The sequence below is a fragment of the Ochotona curzoniae genome, unplaced genomic scaffold, assembly GCF_017591425.1.
Source record: "Ochotona curzoniae isolate NIBS_2020 unplaced genomic scaffold, NIBS_Ocur_1.0 contig_883, whole genome shotgun sequence".
Taxonomy (NCBI): Eukaryota; Metazoa; Chordata; class Mammalia; order Lagomorpha; family Ochotonidae; genus Ochotona; species Ochotona curzoniae.
In genome coordinates this window covers 40,508,080-40,529,643 of record NW_024466599.1, presented here as the reverse complement: position 1 = coordinate 40,529,643, position 21,564 = coordinate 40,508,080, and the positions used below count along the sequence as shown (strand labels likewise).

The following is a 21,564-nucleotide window of genomic DNA, read 5'->3' as shown; positions in this document are numbered from 1 at the left end:
AGAAAGAGCTGTTTTCTGTCTCTAAAATAAGTAGATAGGTCTTTCTTGTTGCGTCTCCCTCTCAGATATTTTGCCTTTCAGATAAATTAACAAACAAACAAACATCACTGAATGAACCCTATGCACTGCACATTCAGTAGATTTGCCTTCTGCTTTAATGTCTGTTGGAGTAAGCTGGGGGGTGGGGCGGGGCAACCCTTCAGGGAAAAGAAAGTGCTGGATTATTTTGAATTCTTCCAGTTCTGTAAATGAATCCTTGACAGTTCAACAAATTCGCTGTTTCCACTGAACCAAAACTGAAACTAAGCACAACTTGTAAATACGCAAAAGTCCATCTAGGGAAAAAACAAACGGCTCCTCAGCGCTCTGGATCCAACCACCGGCTCCGGCTGTTTTAGAAACACCTGGAGTGGCTGGGAGCGGTCTGGGAAGCCACTAGGGACAACTGCTCTGAATAGCCAGAGTCATAAAGCTCAGCATGGGATAAACAGGATGTTACGGGTTCAAGCACAGGGCACGAGGAAAGATCAAGCTTTCTAGTCTGGGCAAAACGCAACTGGCTAAGTCTATGTTACTGCTAAAGAAGAGGGCATGTTTGCTGAGTGGAGAAGGAAGCGATGATGAAATGCCAACAGAATCCCAAAACCAGCCCTTGCCAACTGGGTTATGAGAAACTATTAAGTCCCACACAGAATCATGCAAGTGACTCTTCTTGATTCTATAAAGATGGCATACAGCTGGTACCATTCTAAACAAACCGGAGAGAACTGAATACATACAATGGATGCCTGATGACTTAATTACAAATCCTGGTTGAGAAGGGCTGCTCAAGTCCACATACAAAATGCTCTGCTCAGAGAAAAGCCTAGAAGGATAGGAAAATCCTCAAAGCTTTGTCTGTGATAGCATCAGGGCTTTTGGTGTTCTCCAAGGTACAATATAGTGCTGCTATAGGCACCGGGTCTATCAGAAGACGTTTCCATGGGCACCGGACACACATGCATCCTCTTTCCTCGTCTCTTTCCTACAGAATCATATCATGTAACGCTTAGATTTGGAGGTTGTCTGAACAAGAGTAGTTGAGATATCATGAAAGTGATTATTCAATCAAGAAGTTCAGCAGTGGTGAACTGGCAAAGCCGGCAGATGGTGCTGGCTGCTCCCCGACCAGGAACTAGCCAGTGACCTTAGGCAAGACCGACTCTCGGGAGCTGCTTCAGTGACTGCAAAATAAGGCAAATTCTGATCACCCTTGCCAGAAGGAAGGAGGCTACATAAGATGAACTCACAATTCCACCCAATTCCAAGACCTATCATTCTAAAGACTTGGCAAGGCTAATTCCCCCACTTCCTGGCAAGCCAAGCATTGCAGCCAGCTCCTGCCAGCCACCCCAGCCTACTGTGATGCTGTTTTTCTTGTGCATTGTCTGTTTCCTAATGAAAGCCAGAGAAAATAGTGACGGCCACTGAATGGCCCCTAGAGCCTTAGCTCACAGTCTCTGTGCAGTTTGGATGGCTAAGGTGTCCTTCAGCTCCTCCTTCCTTCTTAGCTTACTTTTTCTTTTTTTAAAATGAAAACAATGCAAGTATAAGGGTGCTTCAAGTACTTTGTGGAAAGACTGAAATAAAAGATAAGTTTACGGGTAGGTGTTGCGGTGCAGTGTGTTAAGCCACTGTCTGGGATACCTGCATTCCAAATCAGTGTCTGGTTCAAGTTCCCATTCCTCCACTTTCAATCCAGTTTCCTGCTATTGTGCTTGGGAAGGTTCCAGTGCATGGGTTCCTGCCACTGACGTCAGGGGCCCGGATGGGATTATGGGTTCCAACTTTGGCCTGGCCCAGCCTCAACTATTGCGGACACTTGAAGAATAAATCAGTGGAGAGAAGATCTCTCTCTCCTCTGTGTCACTTTGTTTTTCGAATACATTTGTTAAAATATGAAACATTTTTTTTCACAGAATGATTTTTCTATGAACTTGTTTTTGAATACCCCTCATGTGCTTGCAGTTCAAAGTTTTTTTTGGAACAAAACAAGCTTATCTTTTAATTTACCTCATGTAGTGCTTAAGAAAATCAAAGAGCAGGGCCAGCACCGTGGTGTAACCAGCCAAGTCCTCTGCTGTAGCACCAGCATTCCATATAGGCACCAGTTTGTGTCCTGGCTGTTCCATTTCCCATCCAGCTCCCTGCTTACGGCCTGGGAAGACAGTGCAGCATGGCTCAAGTACTTGGGACCCTGGACTTGCGTGGGAGACTTGGAGGAATCCCCTGGCTCCTAGCCCAGCTCTGGCCATTGTGGCCATTTGGGGAGTGAACCAGCAGATGGAAAATGTCTCTCTCTGTAAATCTGTCTTTCCAATTAAAAAAAAAAAATCTTAAAGAAAGAAAGAAAAAAAATCCAATTTTAGTTCTGAGGCTAATTTCTCCTGATCCTTGTCTCCATTTTAAAATGCATTTCAAAATGCTTTTCAGATTGAGATATTATTTAGAGAGTTACTATTACTTGGCTGCTTCACACCCTCCCAAGAATCTTCCTACGAGGCAAATATTTTTCTAATCCCTGGTCTACAAGCAAGGGCCCAGGCTCTGTGGGCCAGGACAGCTGAAGCAACGGCCACACTTGACCATGGAGTGTGGATTAGCTGCTCAAGAGGTCTGCGTGCACCGCAGCTGCAGTCCCCCAGGACTGCAGTGAGATCAGCCTTGTCTAGCTGCGAAGATGCTAATAGCATTGCAAAATGACTGTGGAATTCCGTAGCAGTCACTATGCCGACAGGCTGCGATGGACCAATCCTTCCAGCAGGAATTTAGAAAATTGCCCATCAAGCATCCCTAAACTGTGGAGCCACTCTGGTTCTCGACAGCTCGCCTGTCTTCTCCACTCCCATGCACTCCACAGCGACACTGCCTCGCCTTGCTGACTCTAACCCTCACCCGCCTTCCCAGCCTCAGAATCCTCTACCACGGAGATGTGGGAGGAAGTCAGTCTTATGTCAGGGAGCAAACCAGCTCAGTTTACCCATGGAACTGCACTGCTCTTAGCAACTGCTGAAAGGACAACAGAGGAGCAGACTTAGTCCCTCAAGAATTCTCCGCTCATGGAGTGGTTGCCTAGTGGCTGAAGTCCTTGCCTTGCACACACGGGGATCCCATCTTAGTGTCGGTTTGTGTCCTGACTGCTCCACTTTCCTTCCAGCTCCCTGCTTGTGGCCTGGGAAAGCAGCTAAGGATGGTCCAAAGCCTTGAGACCCTGCACCCACGTGGGAGACCCGGAAGAAACTCCTGGCTTTGGATCGGCTCAGCTCTGGCAGTTGCAGTTACTTGGGGAGTGAACCAGCAGATGAAGATCTTCCTCTGTGTCTCTCCTCCTCTCTGTGTATCTGACTTTCCAATAAAAATAAATAAATCTTAAACAAAATTCTCTGCTCAGAAGTGAAGGAGAACAATGAGAACAGCCAGAAAGACCGTGATGACCCCTTGGCAATGCCCCCAGACTCCCCTGCTATGAAATGCTGATGCCTTCAGAACTACCCAGCTCTAGATTTCTTGAGAACAAGAAAGGCAGTGAGTAAACTAGGAAAGTGCAGGCACACTGCCTACTATACCCAGGCCACAGATTACCTACTGACTGCGTACCTACCAAGCAAGCCTGCCCCCAGTTTCTTGAGTCTACAATGACAAGTTGCCTGTTTGTAACCCAGTTACAACTTCATGCAGTCAGCAAGTAAGACATGAGAACAAACAACAAAAAAAAGGGTAGGTGTTCAGGTGGCCACTGAGAAATAAAAACGGCTCTAGGATTTTGTTTATTATTTTTCTAAAGATTCATTTGCAGGACTTACAGACAGAAAGGGAAAAATACCAAGGAGAGGAGAACGCTCTTTCACTCGCTTCTCAGATAGCTGCCAGGAAACAGGGCTGAGCCAGACAGGAGCCAGGAGCCAGGAGCCTCTGACAGGTCTCTCATATGGACAGGAGGCGTCCAGACACTTGGGCCATCTTGTGTTGCTTTCCCAGGCCATTAGCAGGGAGCTGGATGAGAAGTGCAGCAGCTGGGATATGAATTGGTGGAGCCCGCATGGGATGCCGGTGCTACACGTTGCAGCCTTCCCTGCTGTGCTACAGAATCGGCCCTAGGATCTTTATTTTGTTAATCATTTGAGAGAGAATGAATGAGAAAAAGAATGTGCTAGTTCCCATCTGCTGATTCATTCTCCAAATGCCCACAAAGGCTGGTACTGAAGCCAGGAGCCAGGAGCTCAATTTGGCTTTTCTGTGCGTGGGGAAGGGGCCCACGTGTGGCAACCATTACTCCTGCCTCCTGGGATCTGCCTTAGCTGCATGCCAGGGCCAGCGCTGAGTTCTGAACTAGGCGCCCTGATATAGAACGTAAGCATCTGAACTACTTTAGGCTAAAGGAGAAAGAGAACAACTTTAAATGGGGAAGGGAGGAAACATAAGAGGAACAAACAGAGCTAAAATCAGAAAGCTGGAGCAGCTTCTGACCCAGGAGCTTCTGGCAGTGGCCTGGGCTGGGTCTGGGAAGTGGGAAGGAAGGCTGCGGAGTGGCACCTGGCATAGGATAGGTATCCAGGTGGAACACTGCCAGGAATGCCACAGGGTGGCGGCACCATTGTCGTCATCATGATCATCTCTTGTCCGAGTACTCGGGAATGACCCCATGGGTGAGTGATTCAAGTGTGAGTACTCCGGGGCGTTGGGCGTGCCCCTTCCTCCTGACTTAATTCCCCAGTGAGTACATTATCTTGTGCATCCAGTTACTGACCACAACATCCTGTCATCCTCTTAGCCCCAAGGAACCTGCTCAAACAGGGAGCAACCTGCAGGACAAACTGAACACATGCGCTCCTGGCCACACTGGCTACAACCACAAAGCTTTCACTTAGCCACGCCAAGCTCCTTAGGGATAGAATTCTGGCTCACCGAGAGTTGTCACAAGGGCCTGCTGCTACTCACACCTCTTCTATGCTAAGTGAGCTTTCGGTTCTCAACATCTGTCCTACCAACGTGGCAGAAGCTTTCAGACACCACAGGATGGGAGAAGTCATAGCTGCCACAAGTTACCGCAGTCACTTCCTCAGCACTTGACGTCTCCCCCTCGCTTTTCCACAGGGTCCGTGGGCTACGCATCTCCTGCTTGATGGCCTGATGACCAGGCTGTTCTTGGGGAAGGGAAGTGCTATTGTTTGTACACAAAGGGAGCACAGGACGGCAACGGATTGTGCACGGCAGTGCCTTGGAGGAATGCAATTCATTTTGTGCAGCGTTTCTTCCAGGAAGTCTCAGACCATCTGGAAGCCGAGGGCTGTTTCTACACCTTCTCCCGGGCAGCCAGAGGAGCCTGTAGATGCCCTGTTGGCTGTGAAGACAGAACCGGGGGGGATTCAGCCTCGGTCAGCCCCCTGTCTCAGCCCTTTCCCGGGTCCTGTAAATCATTCCTGGCAGGTAGCTGGGAAGCAGCTGCAGGGGGCAGCACAGGAAGCCACCTTTTGACCTGCCTGCTGTTTGTCTCCCAAAACGTGACAGAAGAACAGATGTAAGCAACATGCCAACTGCCGAGAGGCTCTGCTCTGAGCCCGCGCCTGTGCGTGGGGAGCCTGTTCCGAGCCCCAGCACAACAGCCGCTCCAAGGAAAGACAAATGAGCAGATGAGCTCCTCAAACTCTTGTACCCTGCTCTGCCTACAGGATGGGAGGTGCAGAGTGCAGGCGGTTTATCCCTCCCAACACCTTTACATCTGCCCTCACTCCAGGGGCTCCCCATTCTTCAGCTGCCCTAGGGTCTGCTCAAGCCTCCCCTCTTGGGGAGGCCCAAACTGACTTCATATTCCTTCCCTATCCCGCGTGGTGCAGAGCGCTTAGCCGGGTCTGGCCTGCTCCTGAAGCCTCTAGTGCATCAAAGCTCATCTCTGCAAATCACTTAGCGCATCCTCAAGGGCTCAAGCCATGTCTCTGCACGACTGCTCAAGGTAAGCAGTGGATGACAACTAGTCTTTTCAAACAGGAAATAGAAACTAGCTCATAAAATACACCATGAAGAGAACTATGGAACTACGACAGAACAGTATGAAATTTCTATTAATTTTATATATGAAATTTATTTAATCTCACTCAAAGGCAGAGTTAGAGAGGGAGAGAAAGCAAGCGAGATCTTGCTCCATCCCAGTCTCCTGTGTGGGTGCAGACACCAAAGGATCTGGATTGGAAGTGGAGCAGCCAAGACTTGAACTACTGTCCATGTGGGATGCTGGCACCACAGGGGGAGGCTTAACTTGCTGGTCCATTATTAATTTTCTTAGGGAAGGTTAACAGTATTATGGCAGCATAGAAAGCCTTATTATTTTTTTAAGAAAAGTTTTATTGGGCCTGGCGGCGTGGCCTAGCGGCTAAAGTCCTCACCTTGAACGTGCAGGGATCCCATATGGGCGCCAGTTCTAATCCCGGCAGCGCCACTTCCCATCCAGCTCCCTGCTTGTGGCCTGGGAAAGCAGTCAAGGACGGCCCAAAGCTTTGGGACCCTGCACCCCTGTGGGATACCCGGAAGAAGTTCCTGGATCCTGGCTTCGGATCAGCATCGCATCGGCAGTTGAGCTCACTTGGGGAGTAGATCATCAGACGGAAGATCTTCCTCTCTGTCTCTCCTCCTCTCTGTATATCTGACTTTCCAACAAATAAATACATCTTAAAAAAAAAAAAAAGCAAAAGTTTTATTAAGTTTTATTTTCTATAGAGTGGGAGGTATTCAAACATCCCACCGATCCATCCCCAAGCTGATTATAACCAATGGAGCCGCACAGATACGTCATCACTACCCACGGGCTCCCGACCCCTCAGAGCTCATGCACGAAAGTACAATGACGTGCACTCATCACTTCAGTACTGCTGAGCAGTTCCACTGCTCCCAGATCCCTCTGTGAGCGCCTCCTTTTTAGGATATATGCATAAAGTATTACAGGAGATGAACTTACAGACAGTTGAGAAAGAGTATGTGTGTATATGCAGACTTCCGAGTGTGTAAGTAACCACATGTGCAGAAGTGAAGCAAAGTGCAAAATGTGACTGTTGCATTTGTTAGGTATCCAGGCAGTCACTGAATTTTCCTGTGTGTGGAAAGTTTTTTGATAAAAAATAAAACAGAGTGGCTGGTGATGTGTGGCCATTTCTTAGTGCTCCACTTCTGATCCATCTCCCTGCTGACGAGCCTGGAAAAGCACATGGTGGTCCTAGTGCTTGGGCACCTGCACCCAAACAAAAGTCCTATCTCCTGGTTTTGTTCTGGCCCAGCACTGGCCATAATAAAGGGAACCAGCAAATGGAAGACTTCTGCCTCTTTCCCCACTACCATGTGACTCTGCCTTTCAAATTAAATTTAAAAAGTATTTTAAAGAAATGGAAAAGGGCCCAGCGCGGTGGCGCAAGTGGTTAAGCTCCTCGCCTTGCACGCCCGGGATCCCATATGGGCGCCGGTTCTATCCCAGCAGCCCCGCTTCCCTTCCAGCTCCCTGCCTGTGGCCCGGGAAGGCAGTCGAGGACGGCCCAAAGCTTTGGGACCCTGCACCCGCGTGGGAGACCCGGAAGAGGCTCCTGGCTTCAGATCGGCATAGCATCGGCCGTTGCACTCACTTGGGGAGTGAATCATCAGACGGAAGATCTTCCTCTCTGTCTCTCCTCTCTGTATATTTGCCTTTCCAATAAAAAAAATAATAATAAAAATAAATCTTAAAAAAAAAAAAAGAAATGGAAAAAAGATCTCAGAACACAGAGCGTTTTTGGTTTCGGGTATCTTGATTTGCGAGTGTCTTGGGTCATAGAGCACAATGGCTCTGACTGTGAATCACAGCCCTGCTCTGGAAAATGCTGCCTGGCGACACTTGCTGCTGTGAGCACACAGCAGGCAGGCAATGAGCTATTTGTTAATTAACTTCTAGAAGCACAGGATTTAAATGGAGAAGCAAACCGAGAAATCATTTTGTCGCCCGTTCCATCCCATTAACTTAGCCTGTGTCAAAACATCTAAGCCCTCTCCGGGCCCAGCACACTTGGGCCTAACCTCAACTGGGCTTCAGGCCTTTCTTATCAGATGTTAAATTACTCACCAGGGAGGGCACACCTCAGGCTTTCCCCATTCCAATGCCAGGATGTGTGTTAACAGGAGAATCCAAGAAGGGTGACCAACTGTCCCGGTGGTTCTGGGATTGAGATGTTTCTCAGGATTAGGGACTGTGGTGTTAAAACTGGGACAGTCCCCAGCAAACGGGGCAGCTGGCCACCCTAAATTTAACAGTGGATTATTGATTTATTTATTTGAGAGGTTGAGAGAGACAGAGAGAATGCCTATCCAATGTTGCACTGTCCAAATCTCTACAGCAGCCAGGGGTCCAGAGCTGGCAGCCAGGGAGCCAACTACACTGAGTCATCATTGCCTCCTTGCAGACTCTGTGTTAGTAGGGCCTGGATTCTAAGCATAGCCAAGCTGCAAACCCAGGGAGGCCCGTGGCGCAGGTGGGTGTCCCGACAGCTGGCCGCAGTACACGCCCCAACAGAAGATTCTGACAGAACGTTTGACGGGTCCAGGACATCGTCGTGCTGCGTGGTGGACATCACCACTGCAATGTGACAAAGACGAGCAAACACAGCACAGCAAAAACAAAGGGCCAGTGTTGTGGGACAGCCAGTTAACTGCCACCTGCAACGCTGGCATCCCATTTGAGTGCCAGTTTGAGTCCTGGCTGTTCCGCTTCTCACCTAGCTCCTGCTTATGTGCCTGGGAAGGCAGTGAAAGATGGCCCAAGGACTTGGGCCTATGCACCCAGGGGGTGACCTTGATGAAGTTCCTGGCTTCTGCCTCGCCCAGCCCAGCCCAGCCCAGCCCAGCTCTCACCACTGTAGCTATTTAGGGAGTGAGTCAGTAAATGGACGATACCTGTTTCTGTCTCTAACTCTTTCAAATAAATGTTTATAACATAAGAAAAGAAAAACTGTGACAAGACAAAGACCTAACTGATGACAAACAGCAGCAGCAGCAGCAAGTGCCAGGTACAAACTCTCCTGCTCTTCAACGCAGCCTGTCTTTGGTTACTTATGAATCCATCTGGAAAGAAAAGCACAAAAGCAACTTACTGTAAAAACATCATCGTCACCAAGCTCGGCTTCGTTATGGATGGTGGAAGATGAAGTCGTGGAGCCTAAGAAGACAAAGATGCAATAAAAAGTGTTTCCAAAGGGGTTAAGTCAAATCCCGTTATTTAAAAATGTGTTTTAATAAAACCACATTCCATTCCTCTCCCATGTGCATCACCAGCAGAAAGAAGTGATTTGGGAAGGCAGTGCTGTTAGCTTAACTTTCTTGAATGGCACTTGCCAGGGTGCTCCTTAAACTGCCTCAGCCTGCTGCTGTGTTCTCTGTCAGTGCCACCAGCTATGACACTGGCCAGCGGGGAAGAGGCACACAGGAGACACCACAGGGAAGGAGAAGCGTGAGCTGGTGCCCTCCTTCGAGGGGCATGTATCATGCCCCGCCTCCACAGAGAAAGCACCGAGCTGGGAAGGCCCACGTTAGAGCTGCCAATGTGTCCCTGTGTGACTGGATTCCCTCCCAGCTGGAGGCTTCCCAGGGGCCAGCATCGAGTTCTGAGGAATTAGCTGTGCAATCAACCCCATTCTGAATTTGGATGCCATGCTCTAAACGCTAGAGTGCAGGAGTGACTTTGTACAAGGATAATTATGAAAGGGACATTCTCTCGCATCACCAGAGCATCAGTAAACTTTCCTTGTTGGAAAATCCAGCAAACTTCATCCTGGAATGAACTGCAAATCGCTTGCTTTCCTCCCTATGAGCATGCCCTAATGTGTCAATCACCCTAACTCTTCAAAACAAAGCCATATTTAAGCTTACATGAGTGAAGGAGATGTGAAAAGTAAAATACATTCCCTCTTCTTTCTCTTTCTTGTGGCCAGGTGTTTTCAAATGTACATTTTGGGCTCCTGCACCACCTGGGGGACCAGGAGGAAGCTCCTGGCTCCCAGCTTCAGACAGGCTCAGCTCCAGCCACTGCAGCCATTTCAGGGGTGAGTCAGTGGACGAAAGATGTCTCTTTGTTCTTTCCCTCTCTCTTTCTGTGCTCTGGCCTTCAAGTTGAATGCATGAGTCTTTAATAATCCCACAAGTCTCTCTGCAAGCCTATTAATGTGCAGGGTTTCCTCTACTTTCTCAATTATTCTAGTCAATCAATGTTCAAGCAAGCTTGAGAAAGAAGTTAGACAACTGTTTACAGAGGAAATCATCAAAAGTAGGACCATCAAATTTTATGTATGACTTTGGTGATTAAGTACATGAACAGCAAATTTTTATCAGCAACACGGGAGTGATTTTATCTAAACATTGAAAAGCTATGTTTAAAAACTATATTTCAGGGTCTAATGCGATGGTTCAGTGGCTAAACTTCGCCTTGCGTGCACCAGGATCCCATATGGGCGTTAGTTCATGCCCTGGCTGCTCCATTTGCCATCTAGCTCCCTACTTATGGCCTGGAAAAACAGTCGAGGACAGCCCAAAAAGCCTTGGGACCCTGAACCCTCATGGGAGACCTAGAAAAGGCTCCAAGCTCTTGGCCTCAGATTGGCTCAGCTCCAGTTGTCGTGGCCACTTGGGGAGTGAAACAGCAGATGGAAGATCTTTCTGTGAATCTGCTTTTCTGATAAATATAAATAAATCATTAAAAAAAAAAAAACCAGAACTTGCCACTGAGGTCTTTTTGGCCATCTCATGGCTATAAATATTCACATTCCAGCTAGACTGGTCTTACTTTTGATGGCTGTTACATGACCCCCCTTTTTTTTTTAATTCCTTTAAGGCCTATTTTTCTCTCTTCTCACAAATGAAGAAAATGACTTCTTAAAATCCAAATTCTGAATTTGGTATTAACGTGTCATGATATTATCGTGTCATGACAATAATTTTTCTCCATCTGGCTCTGGCTACGCCATCTTTAACCTTTTGATCTGACAACTGAGTATGAAGTGAAGACACTGCGGGCTTGTACCTATGGACTCCAGTCACACTTCCCACGAAAACTGACCACCAGCTGGAGCTGCAGGAGTCATAGCCCCTTTCCTGGGCAGTGGCAGGCCATGTGCTGAAAAGCTGAGGGCAGCAGGCGTGCATGCGTGAGTGTGTGTGTGTGTGTGTGTGTGTGTGTGTGTGTGTGTGTGTGTGTGTTGGAACATCCTGGGCTTGCCTGAATTCCTTCTCTGCTTCTGAGCCATGGCAGACTAGACAGCTTTCTAAAAGACAAGATCTTTTAACAGCTGTCGACAGACAGAACAAAGTAAAATTGGTCAAAACTTCATTTGCGAGGGAGCCCCTAATCTTCTCTTTCTTTAAAAAAAAAAACAAGAATCTACCATAAACCCCAGCTCCATTCCCCCATTTTGCTGCTCTAATGACCTCAGATATTTTGCAAGTTTTGGCACCTACTGACCTGATCCCCAAACCCCTGCCTTCAAGTAAGCCATGAGCATAAGCTGGCAGCCAGCTGGGATGTGAAAGAATCTGGGATGCTGTCACAGCCCCAGTAAGAGTCCAGTACCTTCTATAAGGTCTTCGATTGCTTTCCTCACTCCCCTGTCAAAAGCTCGCGCATCAGCAGGGCTCTGGAAAGTGAGTCCAAATTTCCTATTATCGACTTTCCAATGATGAAACGTTGGGTTGGCTTTGGTGTAGACCAAGTCCTTTCTTACATAGCATTCCAGTACCACCTGCAGGATTGAAGCACATAGGTTGGTTACTTGTGGAGCAGCCACAAAGGTGTCTGCGTACAGGAGTCTAATGGGCCCTCACAGATAGCACCTAACAGCACCACCCCCAGCCATGTTTGCTGCCCTCTCATCTGGGAGGGAACCGTCCATCGTGGAACTTTGCCCTTGGCTCTGGGGAGCCCTACAGTGGGGCTGTCCCCCCTCGGGATCCTCCTCTTCATCTCACTCCTTCCTCCTCCTGCCCCTGACTGGGAGTACTGGGCCGAGTCCCAGGGTTTGTCTTTGCCTGTTCCTGTGTTACTGCCTTCCTAAAACCGATGGCTCTCAGTCTGTCCTCTGTGGGATCTCCAATTCAAATAACTGGAAATCTCCTGCCACTGGTTTTCTCTATCTTCCCCGTAGCTAGCCATGCGAACCCCACCATGTCCACGTCCGCTGGCTTGAAATCTTGAAGACATCTTGCCCTCCTCTGTGCTTCCTGGCCCCTACATGATTCATCACCAAGTCCATTCCATTTTTCCTTCAACATCTTTCCTGTCAACTTCATTTCATGTGCAATCACCCTGATCTGATCTGGGCAACCATTAACTTATATTGGAGTGCTAGAGCCATCTTAATTTCTAACAATCCAGTTTCAAAATAAGCTTTTTAGGCTACTGTGTTGTACCTCTAGATGAACACTCCTTTTAAACACTCTTTTGACCAGGATCTTTGATCTTCTTGAGTATGAACATGCCCTGAATTCATGATATTATTAGGGAGTAACACTCATTTCACCATCAGATACTAGTCTTGTATGGCTCAGCTGTCCTTCTTGTCACCTTTCGAACTTAGTCCCTGCTTTCCTATTATTCTCTATTCAAAGTTTCATGCCATTAGTCTCATCTCTCTAACTAGACTATGAAGATTCAGGGAGTATATACCATAACTCTCTCTGTGACTAGCACAGTGCCACTGTTGGTAAAATATCAGGGTTCATTCAATACCACAGAATAAAAGCAGAATTGTAATTGTAACAGTAGCAGCAAACTATACTGTAAATATTCATACAGCTTCATGATTTTGCTAATTACCAAAGATATCACTATGTCCCATCATTCTGTAAATAGGATAGCTATTGAGACAGTGAGTAGTAAGTATACCCTTACGTTAACTGTGATGGCAGTACCATGACACTGTAATATTCATAGAATTGAAAATCAGGGACCTTATGAGTTTAAATTATTTCAATCAAAGAGATAGACAATGAAGTAGAGACAGAAAGCTCCCATCCACTAATTCATCTCTCAAAACTGGGCTGATAATTTAATCCTGGTTTCCCTATATGATGACAGGAACCTAATTATTTTCTGCACTGGCAAGCAGCTAGAATTGGGAACTAGAGCTGGAAATCAAATCCAGGCACCTTGGGCTCAGCAGCTAAAGTCCTTGCCTTGAACATTCCAGGATCCCATATGGGTGCCAGTTCGCATCCTGGCAGCTGCACTTCCTATCCAGCTCCCTGCTTGTGGCCTGGGAAAGCAGTCGAGGACAGCCCAAAGCCTTAGGACCCTGCACCCGTGTGGGAGACCTGGAAGAGTCCTGGCTCCTGGCTTCAGATTGGCTCAACTCTGGCTGTTGCTGTCACTTGGGGAGTGGAATGAGTGGACAGAAGATCTTCCTCTTTGTCTCTCCTCCTCTCTGTATATTTGATTTTGCAATAAAAAAAAAATTTTAAAGACAAATTTCAGGCACCTTGACATGGGATGCTGCTAAACACTGCTCTGATTCTGCTAAGTTCTCATAGCTTTGCTCATACTTCAGCAAAGTTCCGCATTTAATATAATGGTTTCTTGTTGGGTCCGGCATGATGGCCTAGCGGCTAAAGTCCTCGCCTTCAACGCACCAGGATCACATATGGGTGCAGGTTCTAATCCCGGCAGCCCTGCTTTCCATCCAGCTCCCTGTTTGTGACCTGGGAAAGCAGCCTGAAGCCTTGGGACCCTGCACCTGCATGGGAAACCTGGAAGAGGCTCTGGACTCCTGCCTTTGGACTGGCTCAACTCTGGCTGTTTCGGTCACTTGGGGAGTGAATCATCGGATGGAAGATCTTCCTCTCTGTATATTTGACTTTGCAATAAAAATAAATAAACCTTAAACAAACAAACAAAAAGCAATGGTCTCTTGTTGATTTAGACTCAGTAAAGGTTAAGAATAAAGACCTACCTAAATTAGCATGACTTTAAAAAATTTTTTAATTTCTTTTGAAAGTTTATCAGACCTGGTGAGATGGCCCAGTAGCTAAATTGGCGCCTTGCATACGACAGGATCTGACATGGGTGCCGGTACATATCCTGGCTGTTCTACTTCACATCCAGCTCCCTGCTTGTGGCCTGGGAAAGCAGCTGAGGATGGTCCAAAGCCTTGGTGCCCTGCTCCTGGCTTTGGATAGGCTCAGTTCCACCAACTACAGTCACTTGAGGAGTAAACTACTGGATGGAATATCTTTCTCTCTATAGCTCTTCCTTCTCTCTATACATCTGCCTTTCCAATACAAATTAATAAATTTTAAAAGAAAATGACTCCTTTAAGTTGGAAAGGCAACTTTTAAAGAGAGGAAGGCTAGGGAAGGAAGGTCTTCCATCCATTGATTTGCCCCATAAATGGCCACTATGGTTGGGGTTGAGCCAAATGAACTCAGGAGTTTCTTCCAGGTCTCCCACATGGGTGCAGGGACCCATGGACTTGGACCATCCTCCACTGCTTTCCCAGGCCACAAGCAGGGAGCCGGATCTCCAACTGGCATTTATATGGGATGTCAGTGCCATAGGGAGGAGGATTAGCCTACTGCACCATCCCCAAGTTAGTATAAATTTAAATTAGAGAGTATCTTTAGATGGCAATTTCAAGAATATATTAAAGTAAAAAGAAGTTAAATGCTGCCTAATAAATGTTCCCTAACTTAATAAATGACGGCACTATTCAAATTGGTACATGAAATAGCACTACCAAGTAGCTAACTTCATTACACTGTATTGAAATAGGACAACAGCCCCCTCACACAATTCTATTTATGATTAAATTGTTTATTCTGGGCATTTTCCCCTAAGTATAGTGCAATGATTAAATGTTAGCCCAGCCCCATTCCAAATTGGGGAAATCCAAATATCCAAGGCTTTAACTAACAAATGTTATCTATTTTAGAATTTAATAGTCTCAATTCAAAGTCTCAAAATAAACGTTTTGTGAAAACAAAGACTATTAGTTTATTTTTAGGGTAGAACGAAAATTGGGCTTTGCTTCACATTTTCCAACTTTAAAATTATTTCAAAGGTACATTGTCTTTAAAAAGTTTTGTCACCTAAATTAAGCGAGGGGCACGAGCCTCCTCCAGGTCTCCCACTCAGGTGCAGGGTCCGGAAGCTGTCCTCTGCTGCTTTCTCAGACTACAAGCAGGGAGCTGGATGGGGAGTGGAGTAACTGGGACACAAACCAGCGCCCATATGGGACTCTAGCATGTGGAAGGCGAAGATTTAGCCTTTGAGCCACTGGGCTAGGCTCCTGGCAGAGATTTATCAATGAACAAAGTGAACGTGTCATTTCAAGGAAAACGGGTGAAGTATTGTTTGGCAACAATAAAAATAAAATTTTCAAAGGAAAATGAGAATTGTGGACAGCTTCCCCATACTTACAGACTTGCCTAATGAGATCAGAGGTGATAATTTAAAAAAATGTGACTTTTGGGGTTAATGCTGTGGGATGAACGAGCAGGTTAAGCCACTTTCTGCAATGCTGGCATTCTCTATGGGCACCAATTTGAGACTCAGTTATACCACTTCAATGCAGCTCCCTGCTAATCTGCTAATGTGCCTGGGAAAGCAGCAAAACGTGGCCCAAGCCAATGGGCCTCTGCCCCCGTGTGGGAGACCCAGAGGAAGTTCCAGGCTCCTGGTTTTGGATTGGTCTGGCTCTGCCTGTTGCAGGCACTGGGGAATGAACCAATGCATGCAAGAACTCTCTTCCTCTCTTTTTGTAACTCTGCCTTTCAAATAAATAACCTTAAGGAAAAAAAAGAAAGAAGAAGAAGAAATGTGAGTTTTTGACATTGTAGAATGAAATGTGTCAACATTTCTAAGACGTGCTTAACTTGGTAAACCATTATTTTTCAGATGACTAATACATAATGTTATAAAATCAGTCATGAGTGAAAGCTCTACTCAAAGTGAAAGATGAACCAGGAAATTTTAATGTAACAGAGTATGAAGAGTTCACGGTCTGGCTTCAGACTCAACACTTAAGAAACTACTATAGGTTCAGTTCTGTTGTAGGATCAAAGAATTATAATAATGATTTGAAAAGCTATCAATATTTCTCCCTCTTTCAATTATTTATGAGATTATACCTGGCTTTTCCTCATTAACCAGAATAACATTAAAAGCTCAAGTACATTTTCCACATCTATTAGATGTTAGAATCCAGCTGTTTGCTATGAAATAAAACATTTAAATAATTTCCAAAAGCGAGAAGCCAAAACAATTCTTCTCATAAACTATTTTGGTTTTGAAAAAGTCATATGTCTATTTCCATTAAACTGTCATTTATATTAACAGTGCTGTTTTCACTCCCCTTTAATTTCTAATGTAGTAAATATTAATACGTTTTTAAGAGTATATAAGGGGATCCTGAACAGGAAGTATTTAAGAACTGCTGCTATCCATAAATCTTTCTGAACAGAGGTGCTTCACAAAGCTCATAGAAATGGAATTAGAAGACAAGTTAATTTTGGTGCAAAAATTTTTGAGGGGAAGGCATCCCATGCCAGAGAACCTAGTTCAAGTCCCCACACCTCTGCTTCTGATGCGGCTTCCTGCTAACGCGCCTCAGGGGCAGCAGATGAGGCCTCAAGTGCTTACATCCCTGCCACCAATGTGAGAAGATTCTGATGGAGCTCCAGCCACCTAACTTTGGTCTGGCCCATCCTGAGCTGTTGCAGGTAGATGGGGAGTGAACCAGTAGATGCATGCTCCCATTTCCTCCTCTTTTTCTATCACTTTGCCTTTCAAATAAACAAATTCTCAAATAATCCAACGTTACAATGTTATTTAGTTATACATTTTTCCCATGAATTTTATAAACAACCTCTGATATAAATGAATTTCACAGGTCAGTGTTTCTGGATATGAACTGTTAAGTTAAAGGTACAGACATTTAGGGCCCGGCGCGGTGGCGCAAGTGGTTAAGGTCCTTGCCTTGCATGCCCGGGATCCCATATGGGTGCCGGTTCTAATCCCGGCAGCCCCGCTTCCCTTCAGCTCCCTGCCTGTGGCCTGGGAAAGCAGTCGAGGACAGCCCAAAGACTGGGAACCCTGCACCCGCATGGGAGACCCGGAAGAGGCTCCTGGCTTCAGATTGGCATAGCATCGACGGTTGCGCTCACTTGGGGAGTGAATCATTGGACGGAAGATCTTCCTCTCTGTCTCTCCTCTCTGTATATCCGCCTTTCCAATGAAAAAATAATAAAAATAAATCTTTTTTAAAAAAAAAGGTACAGACATTTAAACAGAAAATCCTGCCAAACTGTCCTTCAAAAAGAGTCTTATAATCTCCAAGTCCCACCCAGTGTGATGTGAGAAATCTCACTGTTCTACAGGCAGGCAGGGGCCAAATGACCCGACTGCTGGAGGTGAACCTGCTAGGTGCTGTGCTTAATCTTCCTACGGTGATTCCTCGCAGGATTTCAGGAGTAAGCTCCTAAAATCCACCAAATGTCAAAGTCAACTCAGAACCTTTTGAGTCACACATGATTTCCCAGGCTAGCTTGATAGCCCCCACGTAATCAAAAATTACCTGAATGCCTACTTGTGAGTGCAGTCCACACAAACCATGGCAGCTCACAGGCCTCACATACAATGAAAACATAACAGTCCCAACAAGGTGCCGAATCCCTAAGCTATACCAGAAAAAACACAGGCAACTCTGTGCTGTCAGAGAGGGTTCTTGAAACCCACACTGGAATACTGAGTGCTTCGACCCCTGTCACTCAGTATTTCCTAAAAATCGGTCTTTTCATTTTTTTTGGGGGGGAGGTGAGGTAGATAGAGGAAGAGTGTCTTCCCTCAACATCCTGACTCCTATGTAAGACCTCCCTACAAGCTCATTCCCTTCCATGGGCAGAAGTATTACATTTAGGAGGCCAAAGAGGACTCATCCTATTGCCAAAGGTGTGTGTATGACAGAGTGTGTGCTTATGAGCCAGAGAGAGAAAGACACAGAGAGAGAGAGAGAGAGAAACAAGTGACGAATGGAAAGATGCAGCCGGGTAGACAGAGATGTCCCTGAAGTACTAGTGAGCTCTGATCATATCAATTCAAGAATGAAAACAGGTGCAAGAAAAAAATCCCTCATCCGAGGGCTAAAGCTGACTTGTGCATGTGTGATCCTGCCACACATTTGGGTTCAGACAGTGTCAAATATTGGTTCCAGGCCCCCAAAATGAGTCACCAGGACCAAAGCATCTTTCTGAATCTTAATTTCAATTATAATTCTGAAGGTTACTATAAGTACAGCAGGAATGACATACAGTTAGTACATGGCAAATGCTAGAGAAACAGGTAGTTACTTTACTTTGTATCGGTAATGTGGCTGCAAGGTCTTTATTACAAAAATGTTATAAATGAGAATGTCTTTACTGTTTGACTATGAATGGGAATTTCATGCACAGACATTAAAATTAGCTATTTTCTCCCTCTAAATTTCCAGAAATGACTCAAGTATGAATCAGCATTTCTGCTAATTCTTATGTATCACTCACAAGTTGTACTTAGCTATTTTGTAGCTTTTTAAACTACAATGAATGATTGTGACTACAAGTGTACATGCGACACACTGTGGGTCTCAGAGGCGACACCAACATCTTCTGCCCTTTTGCAATATCTGTGAGCTCCTGTGCAATCCTGCATGTTCTGATCCATCTGGTGGCTTCTGAACGCACACTCAGTGATCTAATAAAGATGGGATAATACTCGACCACATTTGTGGCCACTAATTTCAAACAGCTTTGGACATGAACATTTTCTTTCTTGTATCACAGATTCCCTCATGACAAAGAACCGGGCAAGCCCAGCCCTTGCTGTGATTGTAGGTTATAGACGACCAGCCCTTCTACCCTTGGAGATCATGATTACATCCCAAACAATGTACTCATAAAAATGTGTAATTATTTCTAGAATGACAAACAGCACTACTTTCCATTACTTCCTTTTTCCAGAACATTTTTTTCTCATTATCTTATGAGACAACAGCTACGGGTGTCTTCCAGATAAACATTTATTAATAAATAGCCAAATGTCAGAGGACAGTTTGCCTTTGGATTTTACCATTCATGATCCAAATCTCAATGGTATGCTCCTTGAATAAACCCTACTTTGCGATTCAAAAAATGTGATTCATAATAAAGAGTACAGTTCAGCTGTGAATACCTTCAATGACGGACACTTTGGTCAATGAGAGATAACACAGTCATGGAATACTCATAAGCATTTGAGTTTTCCTGGAAAAGGAGGGCTATGTTTTGCATATTTGGCGCTAGCTCCTGGGTTCCAATTTTTTAAGTTTAAACAAGAGTTTGAAGTAAGGGAAGGAAGGTGGGGGTGGTAGGGGGGACAAAAGAAAACACAGTAGGAGAGAGCTGCAATCTAACATAGGCAAGTCAGTCATCGCTGATGCAATGCTCACGCGCGCTGTGTCTACCATTACCAGCTTGTCTTTCTGTCGTTCACCATGGATGAGAAAGCCGCTTCGTCCACTGCCTTCGGGGTGCATGACTTTACACACCCCGACGCGACTGATCCCGCCTCCTTCCTGTGGGAACCATCCCCCGCTGGAGTCATCTCTGGTCATAACCACAGCCTTGACACGCACAATATAGCTGTCACTAAAACGACAACAACAAGAAGAACGGGGCATGACAATGATCTGGTAGCTGCGCAATACGGTTCACAATGCAAGACCCCCCAGCTAGCACTTTTATGGATGTGTCCAGAGAAAACCTAGGTCAGGCAGCAACCATGGGTGGTACGCCATCTCAAATGTTTAGGGCTTCAACAAAAAAATTTACATTCAATATAAAAGTACAGTTTTTTTTTTAAAAGATAACTAGTAACAAAAATTTTTGAAGATACATAGTACGTTCTTTATACTGGAAGTATTGAAAATGAAATGAGCTGATCCCTATAACTGTGTGTCTGTAAGCTAGAAGACAAATCTTTACAGCATTATAGTTTCAAATTTTAAACTTATAGTGATGACCGAATTTTAATACTTTTTAAAGTTAATAATCTTAACATAGGAATGATTATCTCCTTGCAACTCACAAATTCATCAGGAACTTGTTTTTATAAGGTGAGAAATATTTCAACTCAATAACCTTTTATATAACTGTAGCCCTCTGTTTATGGCTTTTTTTTTCCAAGTCTAAAAACTTGAATTTTGCAATAAGTTCTTTTGTACTTGTGCCAAAAATCCTTTCTTCTCCAGAGACCAAACTTTAGCTTCTTTTCATTCTTCATCACTTTTGAGGGAAATTTATTTGGATTTTCAGCAAGACCATTAAATTCTCACTTGCTGTTTTCTTTCCTGGGATAGGATTTTTTTAACTTAACAGCTATTCACAGCTTGTACGCACCAGGCACTGTGCCAGACCCCAGGGTAACAAAGACACAGAGGAACATGGAATCCCTCTGTCCTTCAGCCCAGCGCCCAGAGCCTGCCCAGTGCAACTGGCCTGGGGTCACGGAGACAAGTCCCTCTGTGCCACATCCCTGTTCACCCTACTTGCTGCTCAACTCCCCTTGTACTGTGACCCTGAATTCAAGGTCCCATTACTTCCCCATTCTCATCTCTAGCCCTTTTATTTGCTGTTTGTTGTTGTTGTTGAGATTTATTAATTTTCTTGAAAGAGAAGGAGAGACATGCTTCTGGTTCATTTCCCAAATGGCCACAACAGCTAGAGTTGGGTTGGTCTAAAGCCAGGAGTCAGAAGCCAGAAGCTTCTTCTGGGTCTCCCACATAGGTTCAGGGAGTCCAGGGACTTCAGGCCGTCCTCCACTGCTTTCCCACACCCACATTAGCATGGAGCTGGGTGGAAGTAGAGCAGCCAGGATTCAACTCAAACTCAGTGCATATGGATACCGGTACTAGCGATGGTGCCTGTAACTGCTATGCAACAGCACCAGCCCTCCTCTATTCCTTTTATTTGTCAACTTTAAACAGAACTAGTAACAAAGAATTATTTACTTGTGAGAGAGAGAGAATATAGCAAGGCATACTGAAGCCATCCATCTGGTGGCATACTTTCCCAATACCCTCCACAGCTGGGCTGGACCAGGCACAGCTGGGAGCCTTTCTTCTGGGTCTCCCATGTGTATGGTTAAGGACCCAAGTACTTGAACTGTATCATGTTGCCTCCTATGCCATGTATTAACAGAAAGCAGGATGGGAAACACAGTGGGGACTTGACTCTAGAAACTCCTGTGCCAAATGCCAACCCCAATTCCCTTTTGTTTGTACAACATACATTAACAAAAATTGCCATTTCTCTTGGGTGACATTAAGTACCTTTACACTGTTACTCAATAACCACCAATATCCATCCCCAGAGCTTTGTGCCATCGTCCCAAATTGATGCACTCATATTCTATGTTCACCTTCCAATTCTTTCCGTATGCCGCCTCAGCCCCTAGCAACCAGCATTCTACTGTCTGTTCCCAGGAATTTCACTGCTCTAGGACCTCACATAATATCCTTTCGT

General features: G+C 45.6%; 1 protein-coding gene across 2 annotated transcripts in view; it reads right to left on the bottom strand.

The window, feature by feature from the left end:
- SPRED2 (sprouty related EVH1 domain containing 2) overlaps positions 1 to 21,564 on the bottom strand; it is a 117,444-nt gene that overhangs the window by 14,021 nt on the left and 81,859 nt on the right. For both annotated transcript variants that reach the window (XM_040993312.1, XM_040993313.1), the window contains exons 2-4: positions 19,512 to 19,689; positions 11,609 to 11,777; positions 9,141 to 9,205 (exon numbers count right to left, since the gene is read on the bottom strand). In XM_040993312.1, coding sequence (XP_040849246.1) covers positions 9,141 to 9,205; positions 11,609 to 11,777; positions 19,512 to 19,689 — 412 coding nt within the window. The remainder of the gene's footprint in view (positions 1 to 9,140; positions 9,206 to 11,608; positions 11,778 to 19,511; positions 19,690 to 21,564) is intronic.